Source organism: Colossoma macropomum, unplaced genomic scaffold (assembly GCF_904425465.1).
Source record: "Colossoma macropomum unplaced genomic scaffold, Colossoma_macropomum, whole genome shotgun sequence".
Lineage (NCBI taxonomy): Eukaryota > Metazoa > Chordata > Actinopteri > Characiformes > Serrasalmidae > Colossoma > Colossoma macropomum.
This window is the reverse complement of record NW_023494806.1, coordinates 14,195,132-14,221,561: the sequence shown is the minus strand read 5'-3', so window position 1 is coordinate 14,221,561 and position 26,430 is coordinate 14,195,132. Positions and strand designations below refer to the sequence as shown.

At 39.6% G+C, this 26,430-nt stretch overlaps 2 protein-coding genes across 2 annotated transcripts; one reads left to right on the top strand and one right to left on the bottom strand.

Annotated features, from left to right (window-relative positions):
* Positions 1 to 348: 348 nt before the first annotated feature.
* On the bottom strand, positions 349 to 15,308 carry ptar1 (protein prenyltransferase alpha subunit repeat containing 1). Its single transcript, XM_036598755.1, has 7 exons — positions 15,210 to 15,308; positions 13,443 to 13,612; positions 13,106 to 13,172; positions 12,059 to 12,163; positions 8,558 to 8,801; positions 7,034 to 7,359; positions 349 to 3,680 (listed from the first exon to the last, which is right to left on the bottom strand). The coding sequence occupies exons 1-7, from the start codon at positions 15,293 to 15,295 to the stop codon at positions 3,332 to 3,334; spliced, it is 1,347 nt and encodes a 448-aa protein (XP_036454648.1). The 5' UTR covers positions 15,296 to 15,308; the 3' UTR covers positions 349 to 3,331.
* A 114-nt stretch (positions 15,309 to 15,422) lies between these two features.
* On the top strand, positions 15,423 to 22,862 carry LOC118827672 (protein C9orf135-like). Its single transcript, XM_036599110.1, has 6 exons — positions 15,423 to 15,635; positions 15,722 to 15,833; positions 16,740 to 16,861; positions 17,059 to 17,121; positions 18,513 to 18,573; positions 22,680 to 22,862. The coding sequence occupies exons 1-6, from the start codon at positions 15,571 to 15,573 to the stop codon at positions 22,860 to 22,862; spliced, it is 606 nt and encodes a 201-aa protein (XP_036455003.1). The 5' UTR covers positions 15,423 to 15,570.
* The last annotated feature ends 3,568 nt before the right edge of the window (positions 22,863 to 26,430 follow it).

Here is a 26,430-nt window from a genome sequence, read left to right as displayed (position 1 = left end):
CTCATTTTTATTTTTTTATACATAATATGATTGCACAGATCAGTTTTATCCAATGTCAAATGACCCCAAAAAAGTTTTCAGGGGAATAAATCCCAGGAATGCAGTGATCCAGATGAAGTTTGAGAGTAAATGAATCCATAGCCATTCAGTAAATGTGTCGATTAGATTTGACCCCATCATTTGATCACGAAAAAAAAAAAAAGAAGGGGACGGAAGCAATCTTACCCTCAGGTGCATCTTCCCCAACTTCCCCTTCTCAATATTACTTAATTTTCTCATATTCTCAAATCAACCATTTACTTAGTGTTTCTACAAAATGCACACAAAAAAACACAACCCACAAGATTCTCCATTTTAAAGAGAAATTTTATTTCATGTGGTAGGCAACTGACAAAACATTTACTGTGGATATACATCTTTTTAATCTACAAATAAATATAGGACACATTGATGAGATGCTAGATTTGTTAGTTATTGTGGTTTTTTTAAAAAAAAAACTACAGTACCTTATGTAAACTTATCTAAAATGAGAAGGAAAATACCAAAAAAAAACTACATTTCTTCTTCCCAACATTTGATGAAATTTATGAGAATGTATCTGCATAGATGCACCAGCACGTTTCAGCTCAGTTCTTCATATGTTGCGTTACGCCATTTGATCCACAGACGTGATGCATAAAGGAAAAAAAACATGTAACACAAATGCAAACGTTTTCAGCTTCTTTAAGACGAGAAATTATCATACTTCGAGCTGTTAGAAGTTAGAGCTTTCAAAATTTAGCAAGATAACATATTAGAGTTAAGGTGGAAGCCCTGAAAAAGATAAGACTTAGAATATAGTCAGTTCTCAGAAACAACAGCTTTTGTATAGACGAGACTGTGACGATAGTCGGTACAGTGGCAGAACTTGTATAGTAGAAGCACAAAAAGCAAGACAGTTCATGGAAAGGAAGAGTAGGAGTGATATTTTTCTCCTTTTTGTGCCAGCTTGGACCATGGAAGCAGAACAGCAACAAAAAATCAAATAATAATTCAAATAATTTCTGAACAAGCAACGAAAAAGGCAGCTCACTTTACCAGAAACATGACAACTGCTTCAAGTAAGACATGTAACAAGAAGACTTCTCAGGTGAACATGGCAAGTCTCAATTTGGTGCAAAGGGACTAAATAGAAGTCACAACCATAAGCATGTGGTGCTTAGTGTAACAAGAACTGATCACTGTTTGAAGCTGTCCTTCATAATGGCTCTGATCTACATCAGCTTTCAAACCATAATCTGTTTGTTCGTGCTGAGAACAGGACCAAAAATTCTTTGATATAATGTAACATGAGCACCTGATGACACTTTTGAACACAAACAAGTTTCTTTTTGCCAAGAGATAATGGATAGGAGGCAGCCTAGCTTTCAACACAACAGAAGGAAAGCGGAGTGAAGGTAGAATGGACTTTATTGCCAAGCAAAAAACCAACAACCTACCACTCCAGACTGCTACGGCACCTCAGAGCGAACAAGGTGTGAGAGAGACACTCCAGAAAGGCCAGATATCAAAAGCCAAACTGAAATAGCCCCAGATAAAGTCACTACAGAAGGATGGAGGTGAAACACTTCAATGTATACAGTCACTGTGCAATTACGCAAATATTTCCTAAGATGAATGGTATAAAACTAAGCTTCAACTCATTAACTCTAAGGTCCAGTTTTCAGACACAGCTTAAGCCTAGTCCTGAACTAAATTATAACGTCAGTATTATCGTTTTTCGTCTATAAGCAGACTCAATCCGTATCTGAGGAACTGATCTTAAGATGTTTGAGTTCTAGACACACTAAAAGATGTCAGACTGTTTTAAATATTTTAGTGTCAGAATAATACAAAGCAAAAATGGATTTTGCATATGCAGTAAAGTGATAATAGAGTAAGTCTGAAAGTGACACAACTCATAAGACTGACAAGGTCATATTGGCTATGCATTTCTAACATCCAGACCTCTACACGTGTGCCATAAATCACTTCCGCTACTGTTACAAGACTGCGCAATTTCTAGAGTTATTACAGGAGGTTGGTAATTACTACAGCTTGGCTAGGTCAACCTAAGAGTTCATTAGCTGTAATAAATCATGAAATGAGTGAAGCAGTGGAGCTACCATGAATTTTACATCAGATCTGTTTTTTGCATAAATATAAGTCAATGTAGTGTTAAAAGATAAGCAGCATCTGTCAACCCAGGCTTGTTAAAGCCTTGTTGTGTGGGTGCAGAAAATAAGCACCATTCGACAAGTGTTAGACTTTAACTTGGTAGCTTGTACTGATTCTAATAAGGTAATACCATCCACACGTACAGATGAGTGGAGGAAAATACTTGCGCTCTATTGCAAATGCTGAAATTCCCCTTCATAAGGAAAACCCACAATCGTGTGATACCATGCTACGTAAAATGGATAAAAACCACACAGTTTGTGCTTAAATGCTGAGATTCATCCGATGTTCATGGCCAGATGACCTTCATTGTTCTAGAGTGAAGTTAATGTGCTTCTATGAGAGTCTAGAGTTGAATGAGGCCTGAGCCACTAATACAGCAACAGATAAGACCTAAGTAAAATCTTAAATCCCAAGAACGCCACCCATTTCCACCATATATTCATCAGCTGCGTACAAAAGTATTAATAAATATTGATCACAAAAGGCTCAACCTACTATGTTGTTGTAAATGATTTTGAGAAGCTGTAAAAATCCTTGATTGTGCTCACATTGCTGAGTCGGATTCTAGCAAAATGCTGTGATATTTGTATGCGCCAGTACAAAAGCTCAAAGAGTAGACGGAGACAGGCATCCGGACCCTGTATGCTCTTGATTAAACAAAAAAGGAGAAAGTGGGTCAGGATAACTTCAGGCTTCAAGACTTCTCTAAAGTGTGCACTGAACCCTCTTGACAGGAACTCTACAACTGAAGGCAGCATCATGAGAACATCCTGCAGCCGTAAGTTGTGGAAGACGAGAAACAAAAACAAAACAAAAAAAAGAACAAAAAGTCTAGCAAAACTTGAGAAAGAAAATGATATAAAAACGTTGCACAGAACTGGCAAAATATCGAAACAGACCTGAGATATCAAGATATCAAGTACCTGAACTAAAGCGGACACTGCAGACCAGCCAAATCAGACGAGTGTCACTCTGCCAAGGCTCATCATTGGTTTTCATCACGAAGGGGAATTTGCTGACTGACAAACTGGAGGCCAGCAACTTTCAGAGGGCAGGGTGTAGGTGGTTGGTGTCAAAAACTAAGCTGACCTATCAGGGCTCCCACTTCCCTGTGGGAGAAGCGTTTCTCGGGCTACTGACCTATGACAGAGTCCAGCCACTTCCTGTAAGCGTTGGCGAAACGGCCTTGCTCGGGGCTTCGGCAGCTACTGAGGATTCTTGAGACGAACAAATGTTCAGAGGGGAGGCCGGGGCAGGGTGGCACAGGCCCTCTCTTCAGCCGCTTGGTGTCCTGCGTGTAGCCTCCATGCTTGCTGCTGTCTGGCACACAGTCCACGTCCATGGCCTGTGAGCTCCTGCCTTCGTCGTGTGGGTTTGAAGCTTCACTGAGCAGAGCGGCAGTGTGAGTGAGCACTGGAGACTGAGGCCCTGTACCCTGACAGTTCTTCCGCCAGTGGTGCCACAGGTAGAACACATGTCGTCTGTTGAAAATAATGTGCTCAATATAAGCATCAAAAATGGGAAGACAACACAAACATACAGTACAGAAGTCAGAGAAGTTATTCATTTCTCAGAAGATACTTCTGAGACTATATATAAAGATAATCCATGTGCATAAGGAAGGGGAAAGTCAAAGAAAAATAAGAGGAAATAAACAGCCTTTTCCAAAACTGCAGTTAAAACAGTTGTTAAAAGAAGTAGAGAAAAATGGGATTCTTAACAGCCAGGCAAGACCTGGTAGACCACCAAAACTGTCACCATCAGATAAACAGCTTTCATCTTTGAGAGAGAGGAGAAAATCAAGCTCCACTTTTGCTTCAGATCAGAAAAAATCCACAGATTTTTTGTCCATCCTTCGACCGTGAAAATATGTCAACACTGAGTCTGAAAGAATGAGTAGCTGTCGTTGCTGAGAAAAGGGAGAAAAACTGCTAATCAAACAAAGAAGCTGCTGGTGTTCTCAGAACAATGGATGACCACCCAAGAGTGCAGACCTCAACATCACTGAATGTGTGTGTGTGTGTGTGTGTGTGTGTGTGTGTGGGGAAGAACCCAAAGCAATACTGAAAATGTGATATTACCTTTAGTTTTTGAGGCTTCTGTGTAGGTGAAGTGTTTTCTGCTTTTACTTGTACTTAAGGGCCATTTTATGTTATAGTTCAGTTGAGTAATTTTATTTTTATAGCTTCTGATTACATGACTAATGATCAAAATAATCACTACTTCCTTAATAAATTAATCTAATATATTTGACGCCCATCAATTGCCCACAAGATTGTTTTCTTGGCTTGTCTACATGTGTATTTATTGTATTTTCTGTACTCATTTCACAGTGCTGTGTGTCTATGCTTTATACAGTCCTGTGTAATATGCTGCTGTTGTGTGGTTCACCATGGGGCCTGAAGAACAACATTTCATTCCAATGTATATAAGTTATACTGAGGAATGAACCAAACTAAATTGGCAATTTACAGTGACATTGCTTGTGTACTATTCATTTATTCAGGCAACTTCCTGAAGCAAAAGGTTTCTGGGTCTAATCCAATTATGTTCATAGGTACCTGTCAAATGAAGGCTGGCTCAATAGCATTAAATTGTTGGTGGTGAGACTGATGTGACAACAGCGGCATAGCTTATATTAATAACTGCAACATCTGAGAACATTTTTGTTTTTAGCTGTTTTCATATTGCTCTTTTGTAATGTTTTTTTAATATAAATCTTATTTTTTATAGATAATACTATAATACTATCTTTTTATAAGTACTTGTTTTGATTTCATTTGCCTTATTGCTTTCTATTTTAATGCTGAGAGAACAGCTTAACAGTAGGAGACAAAAAACATCTCTACTGTAACTGCAGTGGGAAAAGCATCCATCTGATGCTATGGCACTCTTTAGGATGACAACACAAGCTGAGGAGGTATAAACACCATTCACTGAGCAGAGCAGCTGCTGTCCTCTGAAGCAGAGAGAGGGAGAGAGAACGAGAGAGACCCCTTCAGTGAGCTATTGCTCTGCAGCACAGGATCATCCATCAAACTATAACCCTGCGCTATAAACACATCAGACCAGTCCAGGAGAAGGCCAAGGACAGCCTACTCCACACAAAGTCACAGTACTCACCCACTGCACAGCCAGAGCGGCTCAAGCTGGATCTGATAGTGACTGATGGAGCAACTTCCATCAGCACAGCATGCAGCTGGAGAACACATTCTACCTGATCTCCAACACAGATGGAGATTAATATGAAGAGCCATGTAATGGAACTCTGGCTAATACCTTTCATAGCCCAACTGGTGCAGAGTAAGAAAAGAGGACGGATCCATTAGGAAGACTCGAATGAGTCTTAAGTCATTATTTCCGATCGACAGCACTCCAAGAACAATCTAACTTGGTGGGCCTTGTACAGCTGAGTGGTCTGTTGCCATGACAGAAATAATCTGACAATCGATCTACACTCATTTACATCCAGAGAGACCATTTCACTTTCTCATTTTACTTCATTTATCCTCCTGACGGCAAATCTTCCTAAATAGATTAGGGGAAATGTGTGTAATATAGATAGTGGGCCCTCCAATCTATAACAATTATCTAAAAAAAAACAAAAATACATACATTAAAAAAAAAAAAAAAATTATTGACAAAATGAACTTCCATTCAGCACTGTGCAAAAGTCAGAGACCACCCTGTCTTTTATGTAACTTCCAGTCAAAATGGCCATCAAGTTATTCATTTTTCAGCACCAGAAAAAGAAAAACAAACAGAAAACATATGTTTAACATAAAACTACACATACTCCTCAACAACTACACACAATGTTTTTCAGTATTTAGTGTGCCAAACCTTTATTACAGCTTCTGTTCTTTTCGGGAGACTTGCTTTGAGTTCTTCAAATAAATCTGTAGGGTTTTTCACAGCTCCAAAGTTCAGTCTTAAAAGTTGATCACTGAGGTGATGTTGAGGTCTGGACTCTCAGTTGGTCACCAGCAGCTTCTTTGTTTTGCAAATTTTCTTCCTTTTTATCTACCAAGTGTTGCATGGCTGTTAGGAGTCCCTTTTTCTCAGCATTGTTTAATTTTTTTCAGTATTGGAAACGCCTGTTATTTTCCTTTATCTTTCCCTTCCTTATGCAAGTGAATTATCTTACATCTAATCTCCTCTGAAAAATCTACTCAAAAAATGAAAAACTTGAACAGGATTAAATTAATATAGGGTGTTCTCTGACGTTTGTACAGTTCTATACATGTACTAACGTTCAGTTTAAATGTTCTGTGTTGCAGCACTAAACTGCACACTTGCCCCCTCATCTCTCTACCAGGTTGCTGTTTGCAGGAGACTGGGGCTACATTGATTTGCCTGCTGAAATGGTGAAGTATTTGCATGTTATAGACTACATACATTTCCCTAGTACTGGCTACTATAAAATCTCGCAGTACTATCACAATTTACCATGGGAAGATACATCTCCTTATGGAGTTACAGAGGGGTTCAGTGTGGATAATCACTGAGCCACACTAACTACATTAGCTGCAGCTATATTAAACCATACCATATCTGTATCTCTGTACAAAAGGGCAATGCTCGACAGTTTATCACAACCTGGTGCCTTTCTTTGCTAATTAAAATGTACCTTTTGCCTAATGTTTTCAAGGTTGCTTGAATCAAACCATACCTTCTGAGAAATCCTGCTTTGTGAAATAACTCTTTGGTCCACAAATGTTGCAGTTGCACACTGCATTTACATATTATAAACTATGTTATTCGCTCATGGCAGTGAATTATCAAGCCTATGTATTGTACCCTACATCAACAGTTAGGTCTCCAGCCTGCTCACCTGTGGCACCACAGTGTTTCGTGACCAGGGTATGACTCAATCAGGTCAGTGCAGAGCTCCATCTCCTCATGGAAGAGCTGAGGGATAGCACTGGCATGGTCGTCAGCTGCCCCTGCCGTGCCCTCTCCATTAGACCGATGGACCTGGTGGGCATCAGCCAGGGGAAGGGGGGATAAGTTTAGAGCCCCTGATTGCAACCTCTCCCACGACTGACCCAGCTCACCCAGCAAAGCCTTGAGCAGGAACTGTCGGTAGTGGAAGCCACTGTGGTCGGACACATGCATGGACACCCAGAGCCTCGTGGAGGACAACTCATCATGAAGAATCTGCAATAACAGAGCATAAGCACAACACTGATACACTCCATCAAGGGGTAATGGCATAAGAGAATTTATTTTGGTCAGGGTCAATTGATCTATCCATGCTCCGGCCACAACTGCGTTCACAAATAAGCCTAATGGGATATTTGTTTTTGTCAAAATACTTTTACATTTAGAGCATTATTATCAAATGATATTTATGTTGTATGTGTGTAAAAGGTAACACTGTTAGAACAGATTGTGAGTAGTTTTTTGTTGTGTAATCAAGCTAATGTTAGCATGGCGGCAAATTTGTCATTGTCTGCAGTTTCCATTAGCTATGACAACACAGTTGCTATAAAGGAACACATTTGTAGGCAGAGCATGAATCAAGTGCATTTCAATTTAGCAAAATTCAGAGGTGACTGAACTGGAGAGATCATATGCATCTGAGAAATTTGCAGAAATCTATGGTTAATGCGCGTAGTGGGTCACTGAACTTAATAAAATCACTTGATATTGGCAAAAAATGGAATTCATGCTTATTAATGGAGCAAAAATTGCAAATAAGACTTCATCCCTAAAGGGATATAAGACAGCAGTATTACTATCCTCTTTGTTAACCAGTTAGCCTTAAAAGAGAAAATTGTTGTGTCCAAATCAGTTTTGGACCATTAAAACCACCGGCCCCTTCTATTCAGTTCAGGCCCTGAGGCTCAGATTGCCCCCTAGAATATTTGCCTAATTCTGAATCCTATTAAAAGCCGATAAGAACACATCAAACAGCCTAATGCAGTGAACCCTGAGATCTAATAAGCTCTACTAACTATCAGCACACAGTTCTAGCTCCCTCTACAAAGAGAAAATACTCCAGCACAAAACAGGCCACCTCTCAAAGCCCCAGAGGGGTTTCAGCATGAACCAGAGGAGGTATAGACAGTAATAAGGTCACATAGAATTTAAAAACACACTATGTCTTTTGGGTGTTATTGCTACTAAAAATAATCTTGTTAGCTTGTAACCTGAAAATGCTAGCAAAATATGTTAGTGACAATATGAACCATGCTAAAGAACACGTCCTGTCCTCATAGAACTATGTATAACATACTATAACACCGCTCCTCTCTAACCACTATAATTTGTGTATTATTATAGTTCACATGCCGGTCGTTCCCTTCTAACCCATTATGAGTTATGTTTACCAAGAACAAGTGCTCAGTCTAACCTTTAGATTGCCTTTGGCCATGTGCTGCAGGACCCAGATACGGTGGGACCAGGCGTTGTAGTTGCTGGGGTAACGGCCGGCAGCATCCGCACACACCCTCATCTCCTCCTGTAGTACTCTCTGCAGCCGCTCGCTGTCCCGGCTCCTCTCAGCCTCCCCCTGCAGCTCGGCCTGACCCCGCTGCTCCTTCTGCCCTGAGCCAGCAGGAGAACACTCCTTCTGCAGCATCTGCAGCACCCACCGCCTGCCATCCACAACAACCGCCTTTAAACTAATGCACTTAGACTGCAGGTGACTGCGCTATAGATATTTTTATGTTGTTATTGTCTATTCGAAGAGACAGCTCAGGCTGGCATATGCATTAGGTTAACATACTGTGACAGTATTGCAAATCCCAGGGTACTGAAATATACACTACCATTCAAATGTTTGGAATAACTGTTTCCAATTATACTAAGCACTGTTTACACTTTAAAATCTGCTCACTGTGATCTGATCGTGATGATCATTAAGACAGAGCATGTTTATGCTTAAAAGTAGTGTCATAATTCTGTAGTTAGTGTCACATTCGTATTAGAAACTCAGGGTCTAACAAAAATGAATGGCATTTTGGAAAAATCACCCGTCACGTCTTGTGGTAAAGTAAAATGTTCCAAAGCTGATACGTTATGCTGTATGGACATTTTTCCTTCAAACATTGCTGGATTCCTTGAATTACAAGGTCGTTAAGGAGCTGAAACTACTGCTACATGCAAAATACATGCACAACAAACTGACATGATAAGACTGCCAACATCACAATACAGGCTGCAGTCTGAGTAGCTAGTGCTGGTATACAACAGTGTTGAAATCTAACACAAAAGTGTTAGCTTGCTTGTAGCATATAACAAGCATTATTCATAGTTTGACTGCTAAATGACTTTGTAACTCTAGAGACATTCGGTGCAAAAATGTATGTAAGACAAAGTTTATCGGGTTTGGAACCTTCAGGGCATGATAGCATTAATTTATGTCAGAGAAACTCAGCACAGACTGAGTTCCTAATATGGGCATGTAGCCAACTACAGAATGACACACAAGGTCAGAGGTCTATGCTTTATAAAACATTTTGCAAGTGTGGTACAGGGTGTTCCAAGATTTTTAGGCTACAGAAAAAAGAAAACAGTATGTATGTACTTAAGCACTGAAGCACAGCTGAAAGCAAAACATGGATTAAAATGGCAGGCAGCTGTGAGGGGAGAATAGTTCATGATGTTTGAATACATATTTAGACCCTTAAAAATAACTTGCTTAACAACAGATGTGGGAGCAATAATGAAAGTTGTATATGGAGCAAACACGACATTAGACAGTCAGTGTAGTCAAGCTGGCCACATTGCGTTTACACACACAAACAGATCTAATCACAATGTACGCTTAACCACCTCGGGATCAGGACAGCTAAATCCAACATATTCACAGACATGGTTATTTTAAATGTATATAAGTACAACATCCAAATACGGGACATATTTTGATACCTAGTGTAAAGAGAGATTGCATTGATTCAATACTGGTTAGCACAAGAGGACCAATTTTAGCAGAAAATGCTGGACTGGATATCAGAGTAAAACAGAGTGTAGTAGAGTGTTTGAGTAGTTTAATTAGTTTGGCCAATATTCACGATTTTAATACCGATAAAGGTATCGGAAAAGAAAAAGTTGTTTTGTGCCATCTCTAAATAATATAAAGCCAAATGTCCTACAAATGCAATAAATTGATTCTAATATAAAGCTAGTCCTCTACAACTATTATCAAATAATTTGTAGGAAGAATGAAAACATTTTAAATTTGTTTGTAATGATAACAACTGTAAATGATTACATACCCACAGTCAATTAAATAAGTGATGAATGTTCTGTAATTATCATATATTATACATAGACATAAGCAATTACATAGTAATACAATGATATATTTAATAATTTATTACAACATAGACACACACTGACTATCATATTTAATTCTAATATATAACACAAATTATGTACACACACACCCACACACACACTGGGCACCTCATTAAGTACGTTTCCTTGTTTCTACATTTTTTGTCTATTTTATTAGCTCCATTTACTATATAGGTGCAATTTGTAGACCTACATTTACAGACTGTAGTCCATCTGTTTTTCTCTACATACTTTGTTAGCCTCCTTCAATCTTAAAAGGACCACCACAGAGCAGGTATTATTTGGGTGGTGGATCATTCTCAGCACTGCAGTGACACTGACGTGGTGGTGGTGTGTTGGTGTGTTTGTGTTGTGCTGGTACGAGTGGATCAGACACAGCAGTGCTGCTGGAGTGTTTTTAAATACCTCAGTGTCACTGCTGGACTGAGAAAAGTCAGAGACGACAGCTCATCTGCTGCTGCACAGTTTATGTTGGTCATCCTCTAGACCTTCATTAGTGGTCACAAGACGCTGCCCACAGGACACTGTTGGCTGGATGTTTGTGGTTGGTGGACTATTCTCAGTCCAGCAGTGACATTAAGGTATTTAAAAACTCCAGCAGCACTGCTGTGTCTGATCCACTCAGACCTGCGCAACACTTACTAACACACCACCACCACATCAGTGCAGCACTGAGAATAATCTACCAGCCAAATAATACCTGCTACGTAGTGGTTCTGTTGGGACCTGACCATTGAAGAACAGAGTCAAAAACTGTAATTACAGAACTACAAAGTGCACCTAAATGGTAAGTGGAGCTGATAAAATGGACAGTGAGTGTAGACACAGGAAGGTATGTTTTGTATTACACATCATACACACACCTTCTGGTGTTTACTGTATAATGTAAACCTACACCGTACAAGTTATTGTTAATAAAGTAACACTATCATTAGAAAATATTAACTCATTATGAATGAAAAAAGAGACTCCAAGTAGTCCAAGTTAAAGTATTTGTAGCAGTACACTAAAAATGTAAAATCAGAAATACTTGCAATAGCACATCTGAGCTAGAGGTCTTCTAACTAATCAGTGAACAGAATGCCAATGTAAGAGAATACACCTTCCCTCTCAAGAGTTCTACGAGATTCAGGGCAGCAGAACAGTGTGACCCCTATTTCCTCAAAACTCCTCGGGGACCTGATGACTACATGATCCGCTACTCACAGCTGTCAGGACCTGATTTGAAATGATGTGCTGAAAAATGAATTCTAATGGACTTCCTAAAATAGCAGGCCCGCTTGGTCCATGCCAAGATGCAGACTGCAAAAGCTAATTCACATATTTAATATTTTAAAGACTCACTCATCTGGCCTCATTTAAGTGTATATAGAGTGGAAGCCACATCTGTGGTAGCTGCCTTAATTGAGTCAGGACATACAAAATTCATGCTGAATTAATACCACAACCATTCTCTTTGAATGGGTGAATACATCACACACATTCTTATGCACCTATCAGCTTTGCATAAAGTACAAAACTGTTTTCACAGATGAATCAGAAGCACCCTGACCTGTGTATCCATGTCTCTGGGCTTTTAGGATACTTGGTCAGTGCTAATTTCCCCAAGTAGAGGTCTTTCTCTGGATTCAGCACACCACACTGAAGCAGCTCCTTCCTACAAATTCAAAGAAAAAAAAAAATGTACCAATTAGAGGCACTCTGATCTAATAATATTGAAATAATACAGCAGACCTGATTTAGCTTCATTGTGTGTTGACAAGAGCTCCACCTAATGGACAATATGCTGTGATCCTATACCTATTGAGCATCCTTAACATTAGATGCTGGGCATCAAACCATTATGTTTAAGACTAAAACAGGGTCACAGCTGTCTGATTAGGAAACTGTCACCTAAAATATTGCTCTTGACAAATCAGAGAAAGTTCCTCAAAGAACAAAATTCATTTTTAAGACTGCAAGCTCTGAAATGCATAAACGGAAAAAGGCCCCAGTGTCAGCTCTTTAATGCAGTTCTTCGTGTATTTGAAAAAACTGTCTATAAAAAGCAGTCGGAACTCTGCTACCAAAAAAAAAAACAAAAACACCCTCTAGTTGTCAGTCAGCATGAAAATACATTCTAAAAATAGACAGGCAGTGCAGATTATGAGGAAAAGAAAGGAATCAAATTATTAAGGGTGTAATGATTTTAATAGTGAGGAAAAAACAGGAACAGTAACATTTAAAACAGTGTATTGGAATTTAAAACTATCACTGATCCCACTCTCAGTCTTTCACAGAAACCACAATGATCAAAACTAGGCATCTGTGTGCATCCTGTCTATTTTTGCATTGTTCAGTTGCCGGTTGAACTGAAATAAAACTGAGCCAAAATCAATCTGAGTAGTATATAATTAGAGCTCTGTAGAATCAATACATTTTTGACACAATGTCAAAATTGACTCAAATCTTCACCTCATACTGAATCTGAAAATGTCCATTGTTAAACCTGTACAAACTGCCAATTAGGATCTGAAAGGTGACTCTATACATAAATTGGCCAAATATTTACATTTAAGCTTTTTCTGTGACACACATAATAGTTCAAAAGATCCAGTACCTGACATTCCAAGCTGTGGTAAAGTCTGGGTTTAGCAGCAGTAGTGTGCAAGTGATGTCCACCAGCACTGCATGGAAAAGAAAGAATTATGTTTACCAGCAAAGCTCGGATCATCTATTATCATTAGCATTCACTGCCAACACCTACACAAGAGAAATACAACAGCAAAGACATAAACGTCTCCTGGAATCAACCTCCCTCTCCTTCCTGAAACAAATGAGTTATAGTATACCGTCTTCATGCCTTGCCTTCAATGTTCCTTGTGTCCTTGTCACATCTTTGCTACAATTTAGTATGAACCAGAGGAATTATATTATTGAGTAAGAAATAGTCTCACCCTCCCGGTCCAGCCACTGCTTGCGTTGTCGGTAGAGCAGCAGCTTGTTGTGCACGTAGGGCAATAGGAACTTTACGCACCAGCTTTCTACTCCCAGCTTATTCTCCACCAAGACGATGGGGCTTCTGTTGTAGCGTGCCTCTGGGCACGGTATGAGACCAATTTCATCTCTACAACAAAAAAGCAGATGTACAAAAGAGATATAAACAACAGAACAGACACAAGTTAAATAACAGACTTGAGCTTAAGCTGAGCTACCAGAGCTACTAAAAGACGGCAAAACAATACATACAACCTCTAGAACAGACACTCACATATAGCTTGTATAATCTCCATAAAGAAGCTTTGTCAATAGAATGGGCACACTGGAGAAGCCACGCATGAGTCTAAGGCCACCATACCCAATGATAAGTGTCAGCTAGAGAGGATGAGCAGTGGAACTGTGTTCTCTGAAGTGATGGTGCTCCTTCCACTACCTTTGGCATGAGTTGGAGTGGCTTTTGTAAACCAGAACTACACGGTTCAACATCAGTACCTGATCTCACTAATGCTCTCGTGGTTGAACGCGATCAAATTCTCACCGCAATGTTCCTCTACCATAAAGCCCTCCTAAAAAAGCAGAGGCTGTTGCTCCAGCAAAGGGTGGATAAACTCCCTATTAATACCTTAGACTTCAGAAAAAACATTGGATGGGCAGATGGACATGTAGTGTAGTTTAGAAGCACATGAGAAAAATATTATGGGTCAAATCCTCACCAAACATACATCATCATCATTAACAGAATCAGTTCAAATTAAACTTCAGACTGTGGATTGCAATACGAATAAGATGCACACATAACCACACAACAGCAGACAGAAACCAAACAGTCACCGTCTTGTAGTCTGAGATCTGAGCTGTATTTAATAGTCAGTCAGGATTCTGTTACTACATCTCTACTGGATAAAGCGAAATAATCAGCACATCAATGTAGCGGGTGAGCACTTGCAAAAGCTTAACTTAGTACAAAGACGGCAGGAAATGCAAATAGACTGTAAATACATTAACTTAGCTAAGTATTTTAAGCCCATGGAACTTCCTCTAGATAAAGGTAACCCAGTAGCTACTGCACTCAGCAGTGGCTACGACTTTCCATTACACGTACACTTTTAAAAAAAGATGGTTCTTTAAAAGTTTTTTTAGGAAAGGGAATTGTTCTATCTAGAACTAAGAGTTGTCTCATGCTTAAATGGTTCTTTGCATGGTGAAATGGTTATTCAGACTGATGGAGACAGTGTTGTATAAGGTCCTATATAGAACCTCTCAACATGGTTCTAAACAGCACCAGAAAGGGTTCTGCTATTGTTACGATGTCAAGCTTGTCCAATAGCAGCACGCTTTTTGGTGTTATGCAGAACTCTTTTCAAGAAGGTTCTATCTAGAACCATATAACGTTACACATTCTCTCTCAGTCTGGGGAACCATTTCATCACGCAAGGAACCACTTAAGCATGAAACTCTTCTATATAGAACTCTAAACAGAACCGTTCCCTTTACTAAATAACCTTTTAGAACCATCTTTTTTAAAGAGTCTAACTAAGCTTGAGCAGCATCTGCTAGCGTTAGCTTAGCGTAGCTCCACTTACACCTGTCCTGTCCGGCGAGCAGCGTTAGCGCCCCGGCTAGCTCAAAGAAGTAGTTTGCAGTGTTAGCCAGCAAAGCGACGCCTGAACACCCGCATTCATGAGACGTTAAAGACGAGCAAAGATTGAGCGAAAGCTACGTACATGTTCGGGTTTCTCTTGAAAGCGTTAGTGATATCTTTGACAACTCTCTGGACCAAGACATCCACCTCCTCTTCCGACTCGGCCATTTTCAGAGCGCGGGTGACGTCAGCGCGAGTGACTCAACCTCATCCGGGACTTTTATTTATTTATTTATTTATACGTTAAATAATTTATTTACGGGCGTCGCGCACGCGCGCGCTCCCATTTGTCATGGCAACGCGAGCGGCGTCTTTACAAGCACAACTGTTACGCTAAAAAATCTAGCCTTTGTGACATTAAGGGCTGTCAAAAGCACGTAAGGGCCATCAGAACAGACTTCAGTGTATTAAAAGCTGTATTATTTAGTGCTCGGTCACCCCGAATGTACCAGACTAACGTTAGTCAGTTCGAGATGAATTACAGCAGACCGACGTTAGTTTCGAATTGGTAAGTGTGGAGCAAATCATGCTAACCTAAGTTCTAAATAATACTAACCTATAATACTAAATGACAGTTTCTTTGTCTCCATAAAGGCACCAAAACAGGGAGGCAGAACCAAAAGATTATGATCTCACTGCATGTCGAGATGGACAAAAGAAATTACACAAGTCAACCTATAAACATTTTGGGACGTGCATGGATGCAGTAAGTACAGCGAGTACAGCAACTACACCGACAGCCATAACATTAAAACCACCTACACTGCTGTGTCTGATCCACTCGTACCAGCGCAATACACACTAAGACGCCACCACCACGTCAGTGTCACTGCAGTGCTGAGAATGATCCACCACCCAAATAATACCTGCCCTGTGGTGGACACCTTGAAAAACAAGGTGAAGTGGGGCTAACAAAGTATCCACAGAAACAGATGGACTACAGTCTGAACTACAAATTGCTCCTATATGGTAACTGGAGCTGATAAAATGGGCAGTGAGTGTAGAAACAAGGAGGTGGTTTTAATGTTATGGTTGATCAGTGTGTACTGAGACCATAAATCGTTCATTTCTGCATAGGTTTGATGTGAAATGCTCCACTGTAGAAAAACTTAATTCAGGATTGTTCCCAGTGGTGGTGACGGGAACCAGACATCTGAAGGGTCTAATGCCCCTAAAAGCTACCTCACCAGTATTGCATTAATAGTTGTGAATATGCTGCCTGATGCCTGCAATATTGTTTTACAATAGGTTTGGGAAGATTTTGGCCTAAAGCATATTTTAAAAATCCATTAATGGTGGAGAGGTACATGCAGGTTATTGTAAGGCGAACAGTCCCTAAAGAAAACCTTTTTTAGATTTTCCACTATTTTACCATCACCAACATTGCATATAAACAATGTGTGTAGGTTCAGCAATTTTGGATGGTAAATAAAATGGCTATAATGCAAGCCCAGGTTCCTATTACTAGCACTGTGAAGTCTTTTTTTCTGTTTGTTCTTTTAATGCACCATTTCACAGCAAATCACTCGGAATGACTTTGTTTACATCTCAATGACAGAACTATCCAATTGGAAAAATCAGTGGAATTCCACTTAATATGCTCTACTTTCAGGACTGGAGCACAACAACTGAAACCCAGATGTCTCAGTATCTTTTAAAGAAAGAGTATGAGGCCAAGGAAACTCCAAAATCGATGGTGCAAGCCAGTTCCTTCCAGTCTTTGGTATTTGACAGGTACAACAGGCCTGTTAAGACTCTTCATAGGGATACAATGAACTGAATGATCTCTTGCCATTTCTACTGCTATTATTAGTCTTACCACTCTGATCTTCATGTCTTTCTTTTAGATGAGCTATTTCTGTTGCTGCATATGCTACTCATTTGCTTATGATTTAAACCTACAGTTCGTCTTTTTTTTCCTTTTCTTACAGAGAAGCAGGACATACAGGGTGCAAATCCATTCTACCCTACCATCGACCAGACTATAATGATATGTAAGCAGAATTCCATGCTTCCCATATGACCTCCACTGCAGTACATCACTTTAGTATTTCGTCACACCTTTTTTTTTGTTAGTATGCCTTTTAAAAGAGTATTTTTTGCAGTGGTGCTTGAAAGCATGTGAACCCTTGAGGTTTTAGGTCAAATTTATGCAGAAACATAGAAAATTTATGTTTCTGCATAAATTTGACCTAAAACCTCATCAGATTTTCACACAAACATGCGTTGTGAAGATCAGACTGTGATAGATCCTTGTTCTTTAAACAAAGCAGAGTGGTCACTCACACCTGATTGCGATTCCATTGATTGAAAATACCTTCAAATTATCTGCTAATTCTAAAGGTTCACATACTGCCACTCACAGATATGTAATATTGGATCATTTTCCTCAATAAATAAATGACCAAGTGTAATATTTTTGCCTCGTTTGTTAATTTGGTTCTCTTTATCTACTTTTAGGAAAATCTGATGAAGTTTTAGGTCAAATTTATGCAGAAATATAGGAAATTCTAAAGGGTTCACAAACGTTCAAGCACCCTTGTAACTTGGGACAAGACTGTAGTTACTAGGACATCCAGTAGAGGGAGATGGTCAGCAGGGCTCAGAGTACTGATGTGGTGGGACACTGATGTGAATATTTGGTGATATTTTGCTAGAGTAATGATAGGCCTACATCTGCTCATGATGAATAATTGCATTATGCTCACACTTACCTGTGTACAGCATATACCCACTATAATAAAACTGGTGATATAATGCAGTCCGTAGCGTTATTATTATTATTAAGCAACTTCAAAAACAGCGTTCCTCTACTCTTCCCTGCTTTTAAAATGTGGGGAAAGTGCTTCAGGCTTCCAAAAGGTCACTTAAGAGGAGACTGTGGAAAAAGTGAGGTGAGGCTCTTCCAGTGTTTTACTCACAGGAGGCCTGTTTCCAAGGCATCTATCCTCCTGATTCTTGCAGGGAAGCACACAGATTTTCAATGCTCACACCAGGCATTTCCTGGCATGTTTGGTCCCCTGGTCACATAACAGATCACAAGAGGTCATGCTCGCAAGCTGAACTTCTCAGAGAGCTGCATCACAATAACAAAAGGCAGCTTTTGGCTGGTGATTTGGATGAACAGTATGAGTTAAAGTCATTGCACTGAAAAAAAAACAGAGAATTTAATCTCGCACTTATAGTGATGAATATCGTTAGCATAGGCCAAGGCCCCACTCGGGAGCTCAGTAGATCCTCCCTGTTAATATGAATCTAAATCATGCCGACTAATGATGGATTTCTTAATATAAAAGCACATTTCTTTGCAGATTGCTTCACAAGAGTCAGTGTGAGAGAGAGGCTTACTGCAGAACCTAATGCAACTGTATACATCTGATTTCAGGGAACTGTGTACTATATATGCATTGGATTACCTCCCCCCATGTACTACCACGAAGGAGGCAGTAAGTATAATGGATGTACGATCAAAGTCATATGCAAAAGTTTGGGCACCCCTGGTCAGATGTCATTTTTTGTTGATTTTCTGAGTGAGAATAAGTTAACGCATTACCTACAGAGAACAAATTTTTGCATATTTTAATACAAAATTACTGTTTGTTTGCTAGAACTGTATATATGCATACATGTAATATGACCAGGGCTGTTCAAACCTTGGCATACAAATACATGTGTTCGACATTGAGGGTTTTATTCAGGTGTGTAATACCTCCATATTTTGGCAAAAGCTGAATTGTTCTGCAAGCATCTAATGAACAGCTAAGTCTCTGGCAATTTCTCAGTAGAACAGACATGCGAGACACGCCCTGCACAATCTCAAATAATGTCAGAAAGAATTGGTCATTTTCTTCATTCCAAAGTAGATTACATCGATTTTGTAATTCTTTATTGTTCTGTTTCTACTGTTTCTCTCTTTTTTTAAAAAACTGCTACCATATGAGTAATATGGTCAGTAATTTCCACCGTCCTGAGCAGGCAGCTTACCTCTAAGCCCTGAAGGACCACATACGCTTCACGTTAAACCTAGTCCTTGCAAAGTCACTCCTCATGAACAGGAAATAGGGATACACCGAACTGTACACTCAGCTTCTCTCAGGATCATTTGTGTAAGCGTCCAAGAATTTCAGAGGCTGTCAGAACCGAGTGTCATCTTACGTGAATTGCATGCAGCTTATTAAAAGAATTTGAGCACGTCTCTCAACATGGAATTATTATATTATTATTTATAACATTTAGTATAATTTAATCTATTTAGCATGTTATAGATATATAGTAATACCATGTTACAATGACATTGCTACACGACACGTCATGCAATATATTGTACTATACAATATATTATACATGTAAGATGCGTAAACTATGCTGTGTCTTATGTTACAGTGAGGAATGCTTGATGAGTTAAATGGAAATTGTTCTAACTTTTAAAAATTTCTGCATATTTCAGTTGCTAAGATGGAAACAAAGCCATTCAGAGTGGTTTGCTGTAAAAATACTCCATTTTAGAGAAACTTACTGAGTCAAAATTGTCATAGGAACCAGATGTCTGAAGTATTTAATGGCCCTAAAAGCTACTTCTTAGGAGGCTTTAGGACATATTTACAATAGTTTTGAGATCATGTTTTTGCCCACAATGTGTTTTTTTTAATCTATGGGTGGAGAGGTTCATGCTGGGCAGAGTAAGTCAAAATAGTAGCCAAAGAAAACTTTTTTGTTTTTTGGATTTGCCACTAGTATTTATATTATGAACACTGCATACTAACAAACTCCAGAAGACACATGTAAGGTTAACTGCTGGTTTTGGATAGTAAATAAAATGGCTATATTTGCACTGCAGACATTGCAACCCTTTGTTCTTATAACCACTACTGTAAACAAATCTTTAAGTTTGTTTGCAATGTATCGGTAAGTTTCTCTGCTATGCACCATTTCACACCAAACCATCCGGCATGAATTTACATCTCAAAGACTGAATTATTTAAAAAATGAAAAAAATGTGAGTAATTTCTCTTTAAAGTGGAATTCCACTGATTTTTCAACATTTCTGCCCAATTAAATTGTTGAAATGTAAACAGAGTCATTCAGAGATTTGACGTGAAATCAATGGGGTCGCAGTGTCTGGCCATTTCATTTTATATCCGAAATGATCAGGGAACCTAAACAGATAAAGAGTTTTATACATAATGCTGACTGTGGTCAAATTTGTTTTTGGCTATTTTATAATGCCCTGCAAGCTCTGGTGTTTAAAATATATGTTTTAAGATAATATTTTATCTCAAAACTATCATAAGACAATACCATAGGCATTAGGCAGTGTATTCATAACCATTTAAAGTAATAACTTCCTGTGATGTAGTAGGTTCTAAAGGCAGGAATCAATTTGGGCATCTGGTTTCTGTCACCACCACTGTGAACAATTCTGAAACAGTAAGTTTGTCTGGAATTTCACATCAAACCACTCTGAATAACGTTTTTGCATCTTAACCATTTAATCATGCATTTAAAAAAAAATCAGTGGAAATCCCCTTTAATGATTCGTCTCCATTATTTTGACAAGAACCATTTGTGTTTTTTGGATCTTGTAAATGTGATTATGACTCATAAAAATAACCACACAGTCACAAATCTGGAATATCTGTGATTAGGTCAGGACGTTCACAACACATTGTAAACAGATTTGTTAGAGGGCTCATTTGCTTTCTGTAGTATCAGTTTTGCAAAGGCCAGTCTTCCAATAATAATCAACCAACAGTATATTTTTCCACCGTATTTTACAAAATAGTTTTTTTCTTGTGCCAAAAGTCATGGGACAGGAACTAGTATTATGTAGGACCCCCTCTAGCCCGGCAAAGTGCAGCAACTTTATGAGGCATCAATTCCACATGTGCACGAAAGACATCTGGAGGGATATTGAGCCATGCCATCTGGATAGACACCCACAGCTCTGTGGTATTTGTAGGTGCAGGATCTCGGGTGCAAATGGACCTCTCCACCACATCCCATAAGTGCTCGATTGGGCTCATGTTGGGTGAAGGTGCAGGCCACATCATTTGTCGGAACTCTCCAGAATGCTCCTCGAACCAGTTCTGGACAACTTGGGCCAGCTGGAATATCCCATCATTGTGGGAGCACATGAAGTCCATGAAGGGCTGCAAATGATCACCCAGGAGTGAAACATAGTGGTCACTGGTCAATGACATGTTTAGGAGGACCAGTGGACCCAACCAATGCCATTATGGAACCACCACCAGCCGGCACATTGCCTTGTTCACAACTAGGGTCCATGTCTTCATGGGGTCTGGGCCACACATGAACTCTACCATCAGCCCGATACAATTGGTACCATGACTCACTGGACAACGCCACATGTTGCCAGTCCTCTAGGGTCCAGTTAGCAATCTCACGAGCCCAGGTACTCTGGTGGGGTCTTCTGATCCCATATCCAATGGAAGCTAAAGAATGCTGCATTGACCTGCAAGATATGTGTGTGGGGCCTCCTGCACTGAATGTGGATATGATTTCTGCCAAAGTCGCTTGTCTGTTCGCACAGATAGCTCTAGCCAGATGCCGCCGGTCATGATCATTAAGCACCTGTGGACAGCCACTACGCTGTCTACTGTGGGCGGGAATTCCTTCTATGACATATTCTCGATACACACATAACACTGTGGATCGAGGAATGTTAAATGCCCACACAACTTCAGAAACAGAATGTCCCGTCCGTCTGGCACCTGCTATCATGCCTTGTTTGAACTCTGATAATTCACATCGCCTTGCCATGAGCACGCTGGCCAGTGTTCAACCTCACTCACAAGATAACACCTCACAACTTATACAGGTGTGGGCGTTCCCAATCTGTCTACTGAGGTAAGGCCACTCAATATACATACAGCTATCCCATGACTTCTGGTATGTCAGTGTAAGTGACGTCTTACTTTGGGGTCCCACCCCGATCGCATTATTTTGTATGCAAGAATGAAAAAGAATGAATACATCATTAATTTCAGTCAGGATTTTCCTCTTTGTAGGTGAGCAAGCAAGTCAAAAATTGTTTTTATTGTTTTGAAATAGTGGCATGATTTTTTGATATGAAGAAAGCTACAGTTGTGGTGTCTGTTTATTCTTGGCACAGCCGTTTGTGTGGAGAGATGCGAGTTGTTTTCACAGCCTCTTCTTTCACCCCTCATTGCTCACTCGCAGGTCAACACAGTTACAACATATCACATCCACCAGTGCTCTAGTTAATCAGACAACAAAAGGTTGACTAGTTGACTGGTGGAATGACCACTAGGGGGCCCACAGAAAGAGGCTACACAACTAAACTGTCCATAAACATAAATAAAATAAATAAATACAACTGAAAATAAATTACTATGTGTGTGTTTGCACATGGCATGTGCATCATTTGCACTTAATTTATTTTTGCTCTTTTTTTTTTGGCCACAAAGTCATCAGTGATGTCTTCAATACATATTTGTCTGCCAGTGTAATGACTAACATAAATAGTAAAATAAAAAAAAAACATTTACTGATTGACTGGCTACATTTTTAGATACCTGTCAAGGCTGTGATGGACAGGATGGTTGATTTCAGAAGGCGGCAGTCACACTTCACTGATGTGGCGGACCATCGGCGGCAGGGCCGAAATACCTGGCAAGATGTTGATGAGGCACGGGCCAAGGTCCATGGAGTGATGAAGCCACTCTATAGAGACATGTATCCCAGTCACCCATAGATGTGTTTTCTCTTCTTTTGATTTCTTGCTTTCTTAAAGCTGTTGCTGTACACATTTTAGTATTGTTATTATTGTTGTTATTGTTATCATTAATCATAAGAATAGCTTTTTTTCATGCATGATTCTCACACACATTTTACTGACATGTAATCTAGGAATAGCCTACATTCCTTATATGCACTGAACACACACAAAACCGACACACAGCCAGACCAAGTCAGTGCTGTCATTGGCTCACTGTCTCTATGGGAACTGATCTGCACAGCAGTTAAATAAATCCATTCCTCAGCTCGCTCTCTAAAGTGACTCCAGCTTCCCTGCTTTACTGTTCCACCTGTTCATTCCATTATTCTCCATTCATTCAGCAGGGATCATGTTCTCCATGCACACAAATTAAGGCCTTCTCTCCATATTTCCAGAGGTGCTTTGGCTCCCCTCAGAACAGAAACTGCATAGTCGGCACAGACTGGAGCTGCATTGAATCACAAAACTTACACGAAATGTATAGCTTTTTTTCATAGCAGTGTAAATTCCGTTCCTGCATCGTTTTCTTTATCCAGAACTGTTGTTACCATGGCTGATAATGTTGTGCATCTCCTGGAGACAGTGACATCATTTTCCTCTGCTAGTTTATGGCTTTTCTTTTTTAAGAGAAGGCTTCATGCCATCACAGTGGAGACAACCGCAAAGGCCTGACTGCCAATTATTGACCCACATAAAGCAAGTGGGTCTATATTTTTGGAATGAAGTATCTGTTCTGTGCACGGCTCAGCCTAAACGCTTCAAGCTGCCGTCTATCTCTGCATTACAAAATATCTTATTAAATTACTTCTTAACAAATCATTCCTAAATGGCCAGAAGCTTACAGTAGCTGTTACAGTAATTAGGAGTAAGTAAGTAGTGCAGAAATATGGTGCAGGCTTGATTTTAAGGATCAGCTCTAGGCATTTAAAGGGCCTTTATCCTACATTTATCTTGTAAAATATTTCCTTCCCTGAAGTGAACTATATGTTTTGTATAGTTTTATGTACCATAACAGTCACAGTTCATTTTTACATGACCATTTTCCAACCTCTGTCTATCCCTCAGAATTAAACATGCTGTATATCTTTAAGACTGATATAAGTAAATGATCTCTGTGCTGACTTCTGATTGGCTGCCCTGTTTTGTGCTGCATTGAACAAGTGGTCTGGGCTGAAGCAGTCCTTATATTTTGAGGACCTTTTGAAAACTTTGTTGCCGTGGAGAAAATAATGGCTGATGAGTGCTTTAGCCTTTTATTATTATTATTTTAAACTATGTGTCACAATTATTGACACTTGCATTTTGTACTTTGTACAACATAACAACAATGAGTCTTTTCCTACATTGCTTAACCCCTTAAATGGCCAGCGCCCACCAGCAGGCCCAAAGTTTACTACACACTTTAATAACCTCAACTAGTTTGTAAGAATAACTCAACTAGTTTGCATTGTATTCTGTATATTTACTGAATAATAACACTTAATATGTTACAAGCCTGGGATTTTAAGGGGTTGAAGAACACAGAGCAAGGACTCTGAGCCCACTCCTCAATACAGAATCTCTCCTGTTCCTCCAGGGTCCTAGGTCCTCTCTTTTGGACGCAGGTCAGGGAACTGGGATGGCCATGTCAAAAGCTTGATTCTGTGGTCACTGTGGCCATTTGTGTGTGGACTGGGCGTTTGTTTTGGATTATTGTCCTGCTGGAACCTCAACCCAGTTTCTGCCTTGTGGCAAAGGCAGCTGGATTTTCATTTACAAAGTCCTGGTACTTCACAGAATCCATAATACCCTGTGTCCTAACAAGGTTCCCAGAGCCTTTGGAGGAAAAACAGGCCAAAAAAATCACACATCCTCCACCATACTTAACAGTGAGCGCGAGGTTCTTTCTGTATAACCACCCTTCTTTTCATACCAAACTCAACTTGTGTTTGTTGCCGAAAGGTTCTATTTTTGTCTCATCTGACCGTAGAGCTCACTTCCAGTCAAAGTTCCAGTAGCATCTAGCAAAATCTGGCACTTTTGTTTGTGGTTCAGTAAAAGAAAAGGCTTTCTTCTGACACGCCTTTTGGATACTTTGTTGGCATGGAATCGGTGTCTAACCGCAGTTTTGCAGACTTGGGCCCAATCCCATTTCACCCCTTGCCCCTACCACTTAGCCCTTAGCCCTCTGTTTTGCGCGTTCACATCTAGGGTTAGGGTGTCCCAATTTTTGTTAAGATGGAGGGGTAGGGCAATGAGTTAGGGCTACATGGCCCTCCAAACGGAGATTTTTCAGAGGCTCACTCCAAACAGAGTGTTATCAGAAAAAAAGAAAAACCGGCAAGATGGCTGCGTGAGCGACCAAAGAAACACACAAATGTGAGTATTTTTTCTGTTAAAAAATTACAATAACTATCGTATTATCTTAGTTTAATGTCGTTTCAATGTATTATCGTCGTTTTCGTCATAACAGGCATAAAAAATCGCTAATGTTTCTATCTAGCTAACTTCATGTTCCACCTTAAATAGTCTAGCAGTCCTGATGCCTGAAGTGCCAGACTGTAACTGCTGCACCATTTAAGGTGGAACGGGAAAATTCGAACAAGAAGCTGGCGAATAGCTGACTTCAACTTCGTATCACCAAAGAATTAGCGGTGGGCGATAATAAATAATTGTTTTATATATTTCAGCATGGAATGGTTCTATATAGAACTTATGGTTCTACAAAGAATCATTGCCTTTACTACAAAATTGTGTGGATACAGGCATTTTCAGGTCTCTAGCTATTTTTATGGCTATTGCTTGATTTGTGAAGGCCAGCATATATTTTACTTATTTCATTTGTGTATTTTCTAATCTTGCATATTTTGACGAATGACTTAGACTGCATCCAAAACCACATCCTACTATACCAATAATACAATACTAAAGATTGCACCAGTAATGGTTATGCACTAGGTATTTTTAAATGTTTTTCCTCCCACAAGCTTCAGTTTTTGGGCCTTTGCTTCTCTCTTTGTTCATGTTACCTGTAGGTGATGTCATTAGAAAACAAAATATCAATTTTCAGCTATGATGATGACACCCAGTTATACATTTCCATTCCTTCTGATAATTAGGACTCTTTAGACAGGCTGACCAGCTGTGTGTCAGATATTTCTCAGTGGATGTCGCTAAATTTTTTACAAACAAAAATGAAATACTGGTGATTGGTACTAAGACTCAGAGAAAGCTATTCCATGTGAAGCTCGGCTCTTTAGCTTCATATGCCAAACCTGAAGTACGAAACCTGCGTGTGATCTTAGACTCTGAGCTCTGTTTTATCCCGCATGTAAACTCAGTCACTAAAGTAGCTTTTTATCATTTGAGAAATGTTGGTTAAGTTCAGCCTTCTATCTCAGAGTGATGCAGAGAAACCTCTTCATGCATTTGTCGTAAGCAGAGCTGATTATTGTCATGCTCTTCATACCGGGCTCCCTAAGAAAACAACACATCCTCTATAACTCGTTCAAATAGCGGCAGCACAAATCCTAACAAAAACAAAAAAAGAGAGATCATATCACTC

Excerpts from the sequence above, each read along its gene's own strand:
- ptar1 (XM_036598755.1), bottom strand. The coding sequence starts at position 15,295 with ATGGCCGAGTCGGAAGAGGAGGTGGATGTCTTGGTCCAGAGAGTTGTC. Across the intron at positions 7,360-8,557 it reads TGGCCAAAGGCAATCTAAAG|ATTCTTCATGATGAGTTGTC; the intron begins GTTAGACTGAGC and ends CTGTTATTGCAG. Across the intron at positions 3,681-7,033 it reads GAAACACTGTGGTGCCACAG|ACGACATGTGTTCTACCTGT; the intron begins GTGAGCAGGCTG and ends TATTTTCAACAG.
- LOC118827672 (XM_036599110.1), top strand. The coding sequence starts at position 15,571 with ATGTACCAGACTAACGTTAGTCAGTTCGAGATGAATTACAGCAGACCG. Across the intron at positions 15,636-15,721 it reads CCGACGTTAGTTTCGAATTG|GCACCAAAACAGGGAGGCAG; the intron begins GTAAGTGTGGAG and ends GTCTCCATAAAG. Across the intron at positions 15,834-16,739 it reads TTGGGACGTGCATGGATGCA|GACTGGAGCACAACAACTGA; the intron begins GTAAGTACAGCG and ends CTCTACTTTCAG.